We start from the raw sequence: 15,979 nt of genomic DNA, 5'->3' as shown, positions 1-15,979 counted from the left end.
AAATGTCTAATAATAATTGGTCTTTACTGACCACTGGATGTCATATTTAGATCAACTAGAAAAGCATACATACAAGTTTCTGATAAAGGCCTTTCCGAGCTGATTTACCGTATTTTATACATATCCAATTTATTAATGAGGCCAAAGTCCACCTGAAATTTGACAAAGACAACTTAAAATGTCCATTGTCAGATGACACTGGTTTTTAGACATAGTTCTTTTCCTTTCCTGCTACTCTTCTCAGAATCAGGATTATTTCTAAGCAAAGAACTTATATTTACGATACAAGGAAGAAAGTCCAACAGAGAATTACTTCAGCAGTATTGGAATAGCTTTTACATGAGCAATGCCATATCATCTCGGTTATATTAAAATGTACCATTTTATTGTACTTTTCGCCACTTTCAAATTGTAACCCCCACCCCACCCCCAACACACACACAAACCAGAGAACTACAATGTAAACCATAAGTAATTCAAGATAAGTGAAAAACCTAACTGCATTCTTAAGCCACAGTCTCCTGCATACTACCCTGGAAAACTTTTATAATCAAATAATATTCTGGGTTTTGTTTTTTTTTCTTTCCAATTAAGGTTGAAAGCAGTAAGAACAAGGCTACTGCCTATAAACAAATGGCACTAATTTTCTTGTTTGAATGTAAGTCTTTTAACTTCAGCTGTTATGCCCTTGGCAAGGAAGTGGGGCTGAACTAGACAAGACTAAAAGATTTCGTGGGTTTGATTTGCTGTGGATCTGAAGCTGGCTTTGTAAATGGCAGAAGATGGCTACTCCCTTTCCTGCCACTGGAATCAGTGTAAGAGGACAGTGTGGAATCTGACTCTCAGAATTTCTCTTCTGGTTCTGAATTCATGCGGACACAGGCTTACAGGGCAGAACTATGCTCAGCCCACATAGCTTGTTTCATTAATTTTCTCCTCACAGTCTTTCCTCTCTCAGTACTCGATGCTTTGTAAGAGGCAGGGCAGATAGAGAAATGGAAACTGGGCCACAAACTGAATGCCCCCAAGGCCAATAAAAATTACATTTTCCCTTTCTAAAAATATAATTTGTAATTAACATAACTATTCTTATTTTACTCAAAGGATTGGTGCTATTTGCGATTTTAAAAAGTAAGTCCCTCAAAAGGGGCATTTCTCTCAAATGGAAATTATTTAACTTTTATAATACATTTAATTTATAAACTGTCCTCAACTGTTGAATAGCTTGGAAAGTGATATATAGATAATATTTGATCAAGCCATGAGAAAGGATTTTCAAACCAGTTTATATTTTTTGGTATCCACTGTGTATTTTAGCCTCAGTAACTACAAACTGGCTAAAGAGTCAATCAGACAATGAAGAAGAAAGCACTAGGGAATCTGATTGATGTGTATAAATTTTGACCCCAAACTCTTCTTTTTCACCCTTTCCTTGCTTCAAACCAACACAAATGTACACCATAATCATACTTGGATTTCCAGCCCCCTTCATTCCTCACCAAAAATATTTTGATAATTGCCTGGACTACACACATAAGATATAGAGAAAAAAGTCTCCGTACTCTTGAATAAAGCAAACACATTAAGGAGCTTATACTGCACCAGTGCAATAACTGGTTTACTTTCTATACAAAGGTTTTTTAAAAAAGGACGAAATTTTAAAGTACTCAAGTGAAAATACACTTCAGAATACAAAGTTCACATTTCATTGTTTCTTATTTAAGACTGACCTACTCTAGACTCAACAAGTTGGTTTTTTTCCTAGTCTATAGAAATACGTTTCAACACAAAACAGACTTTCTTGTTCTCATACAAATGTTTAAAACACTTAGGAGCTTACTCCTAAGGAAACAATCTATTAAATACAGGAAGAAACTGTTAAGATGCAATTATTGATTCTTTTGCTAATTTAAGATTTCAAAGAACTAGAAAAGAACACTAAAAATCATATCTTTATATGTATTCTAAAATGTCTTCAAAAAGCCATTTGGTCTTAAAGCTAGATTTCATTCCTGAAATGCTAGTAATCAGGAATTTAATCTATTTCTTTCTTACAGTTTAAATTTGGTGGGACCCCTTGGATGTTTATATGTTAAAACTACCTAGATACACTAAATGAAGAAAAACCATGGCAATGTAAATTACATAAAATGTAAATGTAAATTACATAAAAAATTAATGACACTTACTGTCATTAAGTATCAATGTCCTAAATAAAAGACATCTTACAAATCTATTAATAAAGAAAACTGTCAATGTAAATGATTTAAAGTACTTGGAATTATCCAAAATAGCTATTGACAAAATGTAACTATAACTTAAAAATTTTAAGGCAAATCAAGATAAATATTTTTTAACCTGAGTAAAAATCATATGCAGAAAAATTCTATTTCATTCAGTTTAATACTGTTCACTTGAGGATTTGAGATTTACAAGTATGCATTCTCATTAAAGTTCTAAAAGTACAAATACATAATTTTATGCTACCTTTTAATTTTACTTCCTCAAGCGTTCTAGAGCTTCTAAAATCGTTATCCAGTTATTACACTGTACAAAAACAATACCTTTAACTTTTCTTCCCACTTGGGTTTTAAAAAACATGCTCAAGAATAAAGCATTTTATACCTCCCTTCTTAATCATCTATTTAAAATTTCAAAAACTGCCAACAGTTCATATTATCAGTCCAAGCTTTGTGTCTGATGCAGGCTTTTCAGAGCTATAAAACTTCACCTAGTGAATAACTGTACTTTTTAAAAGAGCTTCTTGAGGGTTCCCCACATTTACCTATTATGTAGACAATATTTCCGCATCTACAACAAAGTCCTAATATGGCATGAATAAAGATAAACATCACATGCTGATAATTTCATAAAGTCTGATAATTCTACGAAGATAAACACAAATAAAAAACTTTCATTTCGGGGTCTAAAATTCTACTTACGCGGTTTTTTACACCCTAAGTTACGGAAGTTGTTCAACTTTCATAAGGCTCTATCAAAAATTAAGAAAAGAAGTGGGGGCGGCAATAGTTTTTATGCACGGGCTTAAACCACTGTTACTTTTATATCCATCTCTTAAAATCAAGATAAAGGCCTTCACTTAAGGATTAATGTCTGGAGACCATGAAAAATAAGCAGCATTAGGCTTGAAAAAATAATCAGTATTAGGCTTGAATAGTAAGTTAAAAGTCAGTCCCTTCCCCAGCCAAACACAAAACTTCACAACAACTAAATCTAAACTTGGCTGTCAATTTCCAATCATATTTTTACGGATTCAAGCAACATTTATTTAGAAGAAAGTATAAGCAGAATACTGTTCATATTTTTGTCCATGAGAGAAACATTTTAATGAAGAGGTAATAAACTCCAGAGGAAAAAAAATAGGATCATTTTCCTAATTCACTTCAAAGCTGCCTGGATTTCAATGAACATAGGTGAAAGGCCCGACTCCAGAAAATGATGAGGGGTGTTCAACCACAGCCTCAACTCCAACCCAAGTGTAGGTCTTGACCGGTCACTCGTAGTCCTAGTACCACTTACGCAGAAACAAAAACGGTCCCGCAAGAACCCGGTTAACAGGTCACTTACGCTCAAGTTTTCCTTAACTTCTCCCCTGCCAAAGCGGCATTAAACGAACGTCTCTGTCATGTTTTTCGCGACAGCCATTGTCTCGCTGTAGGATCGCTGGCTCTTCCAGGAGTGAAGTACTGCTGGAAACGCCAGGATTTACAACGCATCATTTTCCCACCTGTACGTGGCGAAAACAAACTCTAATCCTACCAGGAAGGGATGTAACACACACGCCCAACTTCTCTTCACTCTAAGAGGGGAAAGCCGCGTAAGTTGTAAAGCGGCAGTAATTTTAAATAGCAATTGGGCTCTCGTGAAACATTACTGGTTGAAAGCTCTCGCTCCGCACTCGCCCCTGAACCCACATATTTCCTTCTTCGCGGTTTAGGGGAAGAGAGCGAAGAACCTGGGACTTCGGAGATCCTGCCAGGGAAACAACCTGCTATGTGGGCGAGAGGAGGCGGCGGTTCTGCGCAGAGCCAGGGCCGCGGTGTCCCGGGAAGCGCCGGACCCGGCCGCAGCATCCTCGCTCAGGCGCCCGCGGCCCTCGGACCCGGGCGCGCACTGCCGTGTGCCAGGCCCCGAAGCTCCCTCTCAACTCGGAGTTCGCCTGGCTTCCCGCGCGTTCCTCGCTTACCTGCCGGTAGGGCTGGGGCGATGAAGCTCCGCGCGGCCTCGCGGGGGCGAGGAGGGAGCCCAAACAGGGGCGGCATCCTGCTTCCCCTCAGCCTCCGCCGCCCTCCGGTCGCCGCTTCTCCTCTCGGTCCGCGCGTCTTTCTCCTCTCGGCCCCGGACGCGGACCAGAGCGTCCCTGGCCCGCGCCCCAAGTTCTGCGCGGGTCGAAGCCGCACGCGAAGCACCTTCAGGGAGGTCGCCCGGACCCCAGAGTCCCGGCCTCTCGTTAGCGCGGGCGCGAGCGGATACCCCACACCTCCGCCTGGTCCACACCTGCCGCCGCCGCCCGGGCCGCCGCCGTTGCCGCTCCTCCCAGGCTCCGCCCCTCGCCCGCCCCCTTCTCTGGCCTCTGCTGCCGCCGCCGCCGCCGCCGCGGGAGGGAGGGAGCGGGAAGCGGCTCCCAGAGCCCGGTGCGTGAGCTGGGCGCTGCGCCTCCTCCCTGGGGCTGGGCGGACCCAGGTCTCTCTACACTGCAGCGCCGCTCCGGGGTGCCAGAATCTGTTGCGGGGGAGCGGCCGCTTTTTTCGGGTGGGAGCGTCTCGTGGAGAGTCAGGAGAGCTAAGGGAAGGAGAGAGTGCCCACCTGCGCGAGCCCGAGCTCACCGTGCGCTCGTCAAATCCAAACTTAGCCAAATGCACAGCGGAAATGCCTCCTAGGTCGGACCCCTGCATTTGCAGGGGTCTTCTAAAAACCTGGCTGGTAGAATGGGCCCCTGGTGTAACTGCCGTTAGAACAAGCGGGGAGCTTTCCATCCCGAGTGGCCTCTCCCCTATGCGCAACGCTATAGGTGCCTCGAGGCCCGTCTCCGATGCCGTCTCCACCGTGCAATTTTTCCAGGTGCCCACCCTCGTCCAGATTTGATTTCGCCCCCTTTTGGACAGCCTGGTCTTTCTGAACCTCTTTATAGGCCTTGCCTTTGGGTGAGAGCGCTTTGTGAAATGCGGCGGGCCGTCTCCAAACACAGTAGTTATTTTTATTGTACTCTGTATTCATTTTCAGTACTGTCGTCTAGAATCAGAGGGATTTATGCTTCCCTAACCCTTTCCACTTGGGTTTTAATTCCTTGAAGGTAAAGGCTGTAATAAGTTGCTCATCTCCGGAAATTTTCAAGCAAATACTGAGCGGTACTTAGAATTCGCCAGATGACCTAGCAGGAAATTCTGACTGGCCTACTTATCTACTTCTGAATACCTATATATCCTCTGAAAGCCAAGCATGGCGTCTTGCACCTAGATAGGATGGGGGCGGAGGTCCGGGGAGATTTTGTTTCTGTGTGAAAACGTAATTAATTTTTGGCAAAGGTCAGTCTGATTCCCTCATAGTGGTATTTCATTTATGGTGGCATATATCTCCATGTAAAAAGTCATTCAATCGAAGTGAAAAATATTCATCAGATGTTCCCTAATGAATTGGCACTTCCTAAAGGATCCTTTCCTTAGTCAACTATAGAAGATAAGTCAAATGCAATTTAAACAGTTTATGTATTACATAAATTAGATTTGCAAGAGCACTTGAACTCAAGGGCTATACGAAAGATTCAAGTTTTAAAATTTCTTTATAAACTACAATTGAATAAAATATATTTTATGCCTTTTGTCATGTCCTACACTTACGTGAGTATTTTGAGTTGAGAGGTCAGTAGTATTTCATGGGTAATGTAGTAAACAGATAGGAATCAAAGAAACTGATTTGTACGTCAGCTTAAAACAGGTGATTTCATGAATTCTGTTTTAAAGAACAGAAATCTTAAGCCATCTTGACCCTCTTGACCAAGAAATAAAGAACAAAAATTAACAAGTTTATTTATATTTAAATATTCCTGATAGCTCTTGAAAACTGAGTTTTCAAAATTTATAGTCACAGTATAAGGGAAAAGTCAGATATTTTGCAAATCATGAAAAATGTGCCTTGAGATAGAAAAGATTATGAATTTGAACCTTATGAACAATTAAGTGTTTTAAAATACATTTAAATATATATATAATACATGTTTTATATATATATATGTATATAGTGAAACTTGTTCATAGAAAACTCAAAACTAAAAGCGCTTTTTTGAAGTGAAAAAGAAACCCACTAACTTTATCATGGAAAGCACAGAATCATCTAACTCAAATAGCTGTTTTAAATATAATATGTAAAAAGGAAAAAAGATTTCATTATAAGTGGGTTCCACTAGGTAAGACTTTATGTAAATCCAATGGAAAAAGATATTGAATAAGCAAGTGTAAGCATTTCATTTGTCGATCATATTTTTAAACTTCCATAAGCCCAGAATGTTATAGAAAAGATTATACAATTGCTTAACTAAATTTATGTATCAAAGCACCATGACTAGAAAAGAGCCAAAGAAAGGATAATTCATCTCAAATAGTATCAACCCAAACAAAAACTATCTTAAGCCCACAGAAAAAGGATTATCATTTAGACTTCAATTTGCAGCAAACAAGCTATTTTCCCTGAGACAAACACATAATATCACAGTAAACCAAGGAGTAACAGAATGCGGTCATAAATGGCCCAAACTTGCAAAAGTTAACGTCTGTTGAAACTAGATCGTGGGTATATGGGTATCTGACATTTTGAAATGTTCCATAATTTACAATAAAAATTGAAATAAGAGAATATAACAATGGTAAGTAAAACATTGAAGTAGGTTGAAAATTATTTGTGATTCCCCATTTGTTCTTCCACAGTTTTTAATACTTCCGTTGTCTTCCATTGGTAGTTTTTTGTGCCTGCGATCTCATGCCTGCTAACTTTCTGGATAAGAGTTCTAACTGTAGAGAGGCAGGAAGGAATCATTGTTGGTGCATGTAGACAGGGGAAGTGAATATTTCTAAAAGAAACAATGCCATGCTTTTCAAGTAAATACTCTAGTTAAAACAGAAACAAGCTGGGAATTCCCTGATGGTCCAATGGTTAGGACCCTTGGCTTTCACTGTCAAGGGTTTGGTTTCGATCCCTGGTCAGGTAACTAAGATCCCACAAGCCATGTGGTATGGCCAAAAAACAAACAAACAAGCTGAAAATGTTATATGACATATATTTTATTCTATGCTGAGTTTGGACTATCATTTTGCATGGTCGTGTTATTTTCTTTAAACAATTAGTCAAAACAAATTTTGTTTCACCTAACTTACATAAAGTAGGATAGTGAAAGACGTGTTTATATTATTAAAAATAAACTGAATACGATCCTTATATTTTTTATGAGAACATTTATTGAAAGTCACGATTTTCATTCTCTCGAACACGAAGTGACATATTCTTGGATTGTGCAACCCCCTCCCCCCCATTTTAGGAACTATTACTAAACTTTTCTTAATTTAAAATATAATAACTCCAGTTGCTACAAATTTTTCACCAGTTGCTAACATACAGGAAATTACTCTCTGGCTCAGAAATAAATCTATCTTTCTGATCAGTGGCCTTGTTTATCTTTGACTCATTCATATCTTGAAGATTCAAAGGATGGCAGTGGTATCTATAAAGAAGAATGGTGGTTCTTAACTCCAGCACACACATTGATGATACAATTATGCATGGGCTTGGCATCAGTTATTAAATTGTGATAGTGTAATTTTCTGTACTTGGTAACTCTGATTCCACCTCTTGCTCTTCTCTTGAAAGCAATGATTTTAAAGGGAAAATCTTAAGTCTTCTCTCATTTAAAGAGATAAATCATTCATATACGTTACTTGTAATCCATCTCGGATCAAGTCAATCCTAAAGGAAATCAACCCTGAATATTCATTGGAAGGACTGATGCTGAAGATGAAGCTTAAACACTTTGGCCACCCTGGTTGACTCATTAGAAAAGACCCCGAGGCTGGGAAACATTGAAGGCAGGAGGAGAAGGGGACGACAAGGGGACGACAGAAGACGAGATGGTTGGTTGAAATCACCAACTCAATGGATGTGAGTTTGGGCAAGCTCTGGGAGATGGCGAAGGACAAGGAAGCCTGGCATGCTGCAGTCCATGGGGTTGCAAAAAGTTGGACATGACTGAGCGACTGAACAACAACAAACCTTAAGTACCACAGAAGTAGATAGAGAACTATTTAATACAAAATTCAGATCATTGTTGGTCTTATACAAAGGAAAAAAGTCAGTTTACTCTCTCTACGTAACACCTGGTGACATCTTCCTCTTTGTATAGGTTTTGGGTCTAGTTGAGTGGTGAGATGGGACAGCTCAAGATATGTAAGACAGGAGGATGGGAGGGGCTGCTCTAAAGTGCTTTGCAGTAAAGATAAGAACCAGTCTTACTATTAACAGTAAGTGTGCCCCATAGACTAATAGTATCAACATCACCTGGGAATTTGCATAATCCTGGATCCCATCCCCAGATCTTCTGAACCAGATGATATGTTTTAAGAAGATCCCCAGATGATGTGTGTACATAGTAATATTTGGAAAATGTTGGACTACAGAAATTCTGGAGTTAATACAAACATTTCCAATCCTGTGGTTTAGGTTCCCTGGCTTTTCTTACAGGAGAAAGGCAGAAGTCTTCAGGCTGTTAATACTCCGGGAATTTTTATTAAGGTCTCAAATAGGAAACAAGATTCTTGGGGCAAGGATTTTAGATCAACATTAAAAACTGAGCCATTGGAATCACAGATTAATAGAGACACGAAGTTATCTTGAGAACTTATGTCACGTTTGCCCTTCTTTCTAGACATATTTTTGTTTGTTTATTTTTCAAGGTCTTCAGGACTACATCAAAGCTTCCAAGTCAGGTCTATAGGTGAGTTTCAGGGACTAACATGCACTGAATATAAAATGTGACTGTATATTTCTATTTTTCTAAAAGAGAGTTGTTAGTGTTCACCAAATTCTCAAAGGAGCTGCCCCTAATTAAGAACCACTGCTGCTAAGTCACTTCAGTCATGTCCAACTCTGTGCAACCCCATAGACGGCAGCCCATCAGGCTCCCCCGTCCCTGGGATTCTCCAGGCAAGAACGCTGGAGTGGGTTGCCATTTCTTTCTCCAGTGCAGAAAAGTGAGAAGTGAAAGTGAAGTCGCTCAGTCGTGTCCGACTCTTCGCGACCCTACGGACTGCAGCCCGCCAGCATCCTCCATCCATGGGATTTTCCAGGCAAGAGTACTGGAGTGGGGTGCCATTGCCTTCTCCGTAAGAACCATTGGTACATCTTATTTCCCTCTAAATCTTATTTCATTGTGTCATTCCTCAGAAGTTAAGTTTTTTCCTTAAAAAAAAAATCAATTTGAAACATAGCTTATTTTAACTTTCATTCCTTTTGTTTCATTATGGACAGCATATGGTCAGTACCATAAAAAGAAACCTCAGCCTCAGTGCTTTGTCTTTTAATCAGTAGTCTAGGCAAAATATTTTCAATGATGAAACTCTTTCTAAATCATTAAATATTAAAGGTCAACTTAAAGATTCTGGAAAACCTGTCCCTTTGTGTGTGTGTGTGTGTGTGTGTGTGTGTGTGTGTGTGTCTCCCAAGAGTAACAGGGCATACATTGATGAGTTCCAAGTACCACCCTAAATTCTAGCCCATTCTCTCCTTATTCAAAAGGAAGTGGATTGATTATTTCAAAGAACGAATTTATCAGAGAAAAGGAGAAAAGTAAAGAAATGACGAACTCTGTTTAGAACCATTTGGAACAATGTAAGTAATGTTATGCTGATTTTATTAGGAAAAAAAGTATTAATACATCTTGCTTAAAATAACTCTTGTCAATTTAGCACCCTAAATTAGAATTATTTTAGAATAATACAAAATATGTCTTAGTCATCCCATTATTCTAGCATTGTAGTGGATGAAGTGGAAAATGTTTTTAGGCTTTGGAATGAAGCACAACTCCTGTTTTATTTCTCACTCCACCTCTTACCTGGGATAACCCCCCAACCTCTTTGTTCTCCGGTTTGCACGCCAGTAAAAATGGCAAAAACCCTGTAATACCTACCTGTTACAGTTGGTGTAAAATGTAAAGAAAATGATGTATATGAATTGACTGGTAGAGTGGAGGGCACACCATCTCTTTTTCTGAGGCGGGGGTTGGGGGAGACACACACAGACACACACCGACACACACACACACACCATTTCCCTTCAGCATTTGTCATGGCGCTGCTGCACACCTAGTGTATTTGCTATGTATGAAACACACCAAAGACGTTTGGATGTCTTCGGGCAGTTGATTTTAAGGCTGAAAAAGCCAGCAACATTTGGAACCACATCGAGTCCAGTCTATTCCCACTGCCTATCCACTGAATGACTAGTTAATAAAGCCCATGCCAGTGTGCATGTTGGATACAGGAAAAAACAAGTTCACAACCAGGGAAACCCAGCACATTTATTAAATCCCTGTCCAGCCATGCAAAGAGAGCTAGGATCTAAACAGATGTCCAATTGAGACCCAAATTGTGGGTGTGTATTTGTGTGAAAGGAAAACAAATACAGATTATCTTCATGGCCACTACTTGCCCTCCATGAAACTATCTGAAATGAGAGTGACCTGTTGTAAGGAAGACATGTAAACACATATCCAACATCCTGAAATAGGCATTAATAATGCCGGGGTGTATTTTAAATTATTTTAGAAGAGGAAGCATGAAAGGATCGTCTTATTCTCTTTCTGGCTATTTTATAAATCTCCAATATCTGACCTTTGCACAAATATATTCGACAGCAAAACTTTTATCACAAGGAAAATTTTCCAGACAGGGTCCTAACCTCCCTTCTTTCCTGCTCAGTTGCTTTGTCTCTTGTTTTCCCACAATTAAGAAACAAACCAAAACAACTCTGTGAGATCATTTGCTTTGTATCGACTCTTCTAGCCTTTCAGGGACAACATTGGGCCATATTTGTCTTTGTTTTGCCAGCCTGGCCTATCTCCAAATGCATGGCAGATCCTCTACAGATCCAAAAATGAATACCCTGTGCCAGCATTTGCATTTCTCAAACTTCCTATCCCATGTTAGATGTTCCATGAAAAAATCGAGAGTCAAGTTTGAGGAAACTTGGTGTTAAAAAAGTTAATTAAAAAAAAATACATGCCTTCTCAGAAATTGAATATTCTAACACACATTGTACTTCCCAAACATTTCTGACCTTTGAACTTCCTTTCACTTTTCTAGAGTTTAGCAGGGCAAAGTTTTCAAAACTCAGCTCTGATCCAGACAAAAGCAGTTCACACATTCAGCAGCAGTTCTTTAAGGCTTTCTAAACTAGTGTGTAAGACCTTTCAACAAAACACCAAAAGATTCACAAGTACCAGATTTTCAGCAATATTTAATACAGTGGAATACAAGCACAATGAAACAATTTAGATTCCCCCTGCCTTGGAGTACACTGTAATAGGATTTCATGTAGGCTGGATATGAATCTGACTAATGCTATTTTACCTAACGTAAGCCAATACCAAGGGCAAAAGAAGGGAAATGTTTGGCACAATATTTTGTCAGACAATGGTGTCAGCATTGCAAATAGTAATTACAGTTCTAGACATGTACTATATACTTTCCAAAGAGCTTTCCCTCACCATCCTGGGAAGATGGTCTGAACTGATGGAGTGCACTGAGAAAGGTGACTGTGTGAAACAGATCCTTGCAGGTGGATCTTCTTACATTAGGTTTCCTCCTGGTTCTTTTCTAGGTCACCTGAGTCTTCTACCTTCCCTTTGTTTTCAACTTTCCTCCTTTTTCATTCTCATCCTCCTCAGAATCCTCCGCTCATCCACCTCCTACTTTTCCCACTTTTTATTATATTAGGGCTTTTATTGTTTAGTCGCTTAGTCGTGTCTGATTCTTCTGTGACCCCATGGACTATAGCCCACAGACTCCTCTGTCCATGGGGTTCTCCAGGCAAGAATACTGAAATGGATTGTCATTTCCTCCTCCAGGGAATCTTCCCAACCCAGGGATAGAAACTGTGTCTTCTGAATTGCAGGCAGATTCTTTACCACTGAGTCACCAGGGAAGCCCATCAGGCTGGTAGATATCATTAAACCAACACATAGAATATTAATTTAATTGAAGATTTATATTAAAGATATATCACAATGCGACATAAGCACTGGCCTACCAGAGCTGAGGGTGACCAGAGGTTGGGAGTGAGGCCTAGAAAGTATCCCACTCCCTGAATACTGAATCCAGGGTCAGGGGATGTCCACAGGTAAGGGGCCAGGGATATAGGAGGGACGCTGGAGGGGCCACAGGGTAATAGCTATTTATTGCTAGCTCAGGGGGCTTCCCATGTGGTGCTAGTATTAAGGACCCATCTGAAAAAGTCAGAGACATTAAGAGACGTGGGCTTGATACCAGGATTGGGAAGATCCCCTAGAGGAGGACATGTATTCTTGCCTGGAGAATCCATGGACACAGGAGCCAGGTAGGCTACAGTCCGTGGGGTCACAAAGAATCGGACACGACTGAACCGACTTAGCATGCACGCACACCACTGCTAGTTCTGAGCTGTATCCCTGTTTAATAAACCTGGTCATACCAGCACATACCAGATGCATGTCAATCCTACATTCAATCACTTTTTTCTGAATGCCTACCATGTGCCAGGCATTTTGTTAGACCTTGAAGATAGGGTCAGGAGCAAGATTTTTTATTCTAGTATCAGATTCCCTAACAAGTGATCAAGAGGCAAATTAAAATGAAGTTATGATTATTTCTATTTATCTAACATAAACCACCCCAATCTATAATTAGGTTTGGGTAAAAAGGGGAAATAAGGGAAAAGGAGGTTAAACTTGGGAGTGGAAGAAAAACAAAATTACACTTAAGTGGACAAATAGCCATCCTGTGACATCATTTGAAGACATTGCTTCACTTTTGGAAACATCTTTGCTTAAAACCTTTTCTTAACAATTTTTCATTGCTTATTCAATTTACACAACCATGGAAATTGTGGGTGAACACGATTGCTGAACATGTCTTTAATTTAAAAAGAAAAACAATAATACACCTTTTAGTGTCTATTGTTCTTAATTGGAGTATAAAAAATAATGAATTTGTTGTAGCCTATTTGCTCTGAAGTTATAAAAATGTGGTTATTGCTTATATAAAACATAATATTTTAAAACTCTGTTTTTAGCATCTGAAATATACATTGATACTTTATCTCACTATCTCTTTTGAAGAAGAAAAACTAATCACAGAGCTCCTTCTTCTAGGCAGAGTTCAAGATCCAGTCACTTGCGATCCTCACAATAACCTTATAAAACTATAATCCTAATTTTAATAAGAAAACTGAGGCTCAACTTGGTTGAGCAGCTTAACTAAGATGACACTGGGGAAAAGTAAGCATTCTAACTGATAAATCTCATAATTTTAAGAAACCTGATAAGTTCAAATTTTCTAACAAATTAATCATGATGCCTTAAAGTCTGTGAAATCAATACTCAGTATCATCTTGTGTGTCAGTCACTCAGATGTGTCCAACTCTGCGACCCCATGGACTGTAGCCCACCAGGCTCCTCTGTCCATGAAATTCTCCAGGCAAGAATACTGGAGTGGGTTGCCAGTTCCTGCAGTATCATCTTACATTATCACTAATTGAACAAATCACCATAAGAACAAAATTGAGATGCAATATACACATAAGCAATTCACTGTATATTTATTATGTTACAAGACACTCTTCACCTGAATTGATTTTAGAGTTGAAATGGGTCCTAATATGTATGAAAGAAATGTCAAAGCTTCTTAAAAATATAATCCATTATATACTGCAGATCTAACATCAGAATAAACATTCACTGTCTAATATGAGTTCAAAGCAATCTAGGCCTTTTCATTCAAAACAATACATCCCCAGAAGAATGTATGTTTAGCCCCAACACAAGATTCTATCTCATTTGTCTGCTTTTACTTTCTCTTAAGAACTAGTGCTATGTTCTTCCCTCGTGGTCTAGTGACTAAGACTTCTCGCTCTGTTGCCCTAAAGGCCCAGGAGCAAGCATCGAGAATGAAAACAGAACACGAAATCTGGTGCAATGGGTCTGGGGACCTGCAGCCCCTATTGGACTGAGGTGCAGAGTCCACTCTGAGTCCAGCTTTTATTTCTAACTGCAAACTACAAAACTTTCTTTGATCTTTCTTTCCCAAGACACTACACTGACATAGTCCAGATCTCCTTGTTTTTACCCCAGGCCATTCCCTTCTGGGATAGTCTCAGGAACAATCAGCAAGTGCGTAGGCAGTGTTCATACCTAATGCCGACCCGGTGTTCCAAGGTCCATGCCCAGTCATACTCCCTTCTGGGTCTGGCCTTGGGGTCTGTAATAAGGCTATTATTCTAAGAAAAACGTGAAAAATAATCATCAACACAGTTTCTTGATATATGCTATTTTTCCAGGTGCTATTTCTATGAAATTTCTCAAGGCTGTGAAAGTACATTATTAGCAATTCCCACTACAGCACTCCCAATGCAGGGGGCTTGGGTTCAATCTCTAGTCAGGGAATGAGATCTCACCTGACAAATCAAGAGTTCAGATGCTTTAACTAAAGATCCCACGTGCCCAAATGAAGAGTGAAGAAGATACATGATGCAACTAAGACCTGGCACAGCCAAATAAATTAATATTTCTTTAAAATAATAATATAAAAAGCCCTAGGGCTAAACCTCTAGCTGTGTATGTAAGTATTCGCTCTTAGCTTTAAAAGTGGACTGTCCTTGCGTGGCAGGTTTATCCTCTGCTTTCAATAGGCTGTTTTTACACCCTTTTCCCCATACAGATCACTTTAATCACTTTTAACAAATTCCTTAAACAGAATGGGAAACTTGACATGAAACAGAATAGGAAATAAAAATGGAAATAGGAAAATAGGAAATAGAGGAAAAATAGAAAATAAAAATTTTTATGAGAAAAACACAAAGATGAAATTATGTATATGTAGGTATGTGGGCTGGAGAAGGCAATGGCAACCCACTCCAGTACTCTTGCCTGGAAAATCCCATGGACCGAGGAGCCTGGTGGGCTGCAGTCCATGGAGTCTCTAGGAGTTGGACACGACTGAGCGACTTCACTTTCACCTTTCGCTTTCATGCATTGGAGAAGGAAATGGCAACCCACTCCAGTGTTCTTGCCTGGAGAATCCCAGGGACGGGGGAGCCTGGTGGGCTGCCATCTATGGGGTTGCACAGAGTCGGACACAACTGAAGCAACTTAGCAGCAGCAACAGCAGGTATGTGGGCATACTGTTTATATAACAAGCATACAGTTTTCACTGTGGTTTAAAAGGATAGATCTAAGAAGATAAGGGGAGGGAATAATAGGGACAGCAAGACAATTGATATTTATAAAACAACAAAGGGTATGGGCTTGGTCTCTGAATTCCAGAATGCATGAAACTTGAGTAAGGACAAAATAAAAAAAGGCCATTTGTGGATAAAATCAGTGTGATAATAACAATTATAATATGTAAAAGTCATATTGTTGCTGTTTTAGTCACTAAGTTGTGTCCCACTCTTTTTCAACCCCATGGACTGTAGCCCACCAGATTCCTCTATCTATGGGATTCTCTGGACAAGAATACTGGAGTTGGTTGCCATTTTCTTCTCTAGGGGATCTTCCTCACTCAGGCATCAAACCTGTGTCTCCTACATTGGCAGGAGAATTCTTTATCGCTGAGTCACCAGGGAAGCTCTACTACCAGTTTTCAAAGCTATAGAGTGATTTATATTTTATTGTCTTTTCAAGGGTTTCCCTCGTGGCTCAGAGGGTAAAGCGTCTGCCTACAAC

The 15,979-nt window shown here is 39.8% G+C and overlaps 1 protein-coding gene across 1 annotated transcript in view; it reads right to left on the bottom strand.

The window, feature by feature from the left end:
- The window catches only part of LOC139184506 (collagen alpha-1(II) chain-like), a 31,709-nt gene extending 26,793 nt beyond the window's left edge, over nucleotides 1-4,916 (bottom strand). The window contains exon 1 of the mRNA XM_070794437.1: nucleotides 4,208-4,916. Coding sequence (XP_070650538.1) covers nucleotides 4,208-4,916 — 709 coding nt within the window. The remainder of the gene's footprint in view (nucleotides 1-4,207) is intronic.
- Between the last annotated feature and the right edge of the window lie 11,063 nt (nucleotides 4,917-15,979).

The sequence above is a fragment of the Bos indicus genome, chromosome 8 (genome assembly GCF_029378745.1).
Source record: "Bos indicus isolate NIAB-ARS_2022 breed Sahiwal x Tharparkar chromosome 8, NIAB-ARS_B.indTharparkar_mat_pri_1.0, whole genome shotgun sequence".
NCBI lineage: Eukaryota > Metazoa > Chordata > Mammalia > Artiodactyla > Bovidae > Bos > Bos indicus.
Note: the sequence above shows the minus strand (reverse complement) of the source record. Positions and strands in the feature narration are given on the sequence as shown.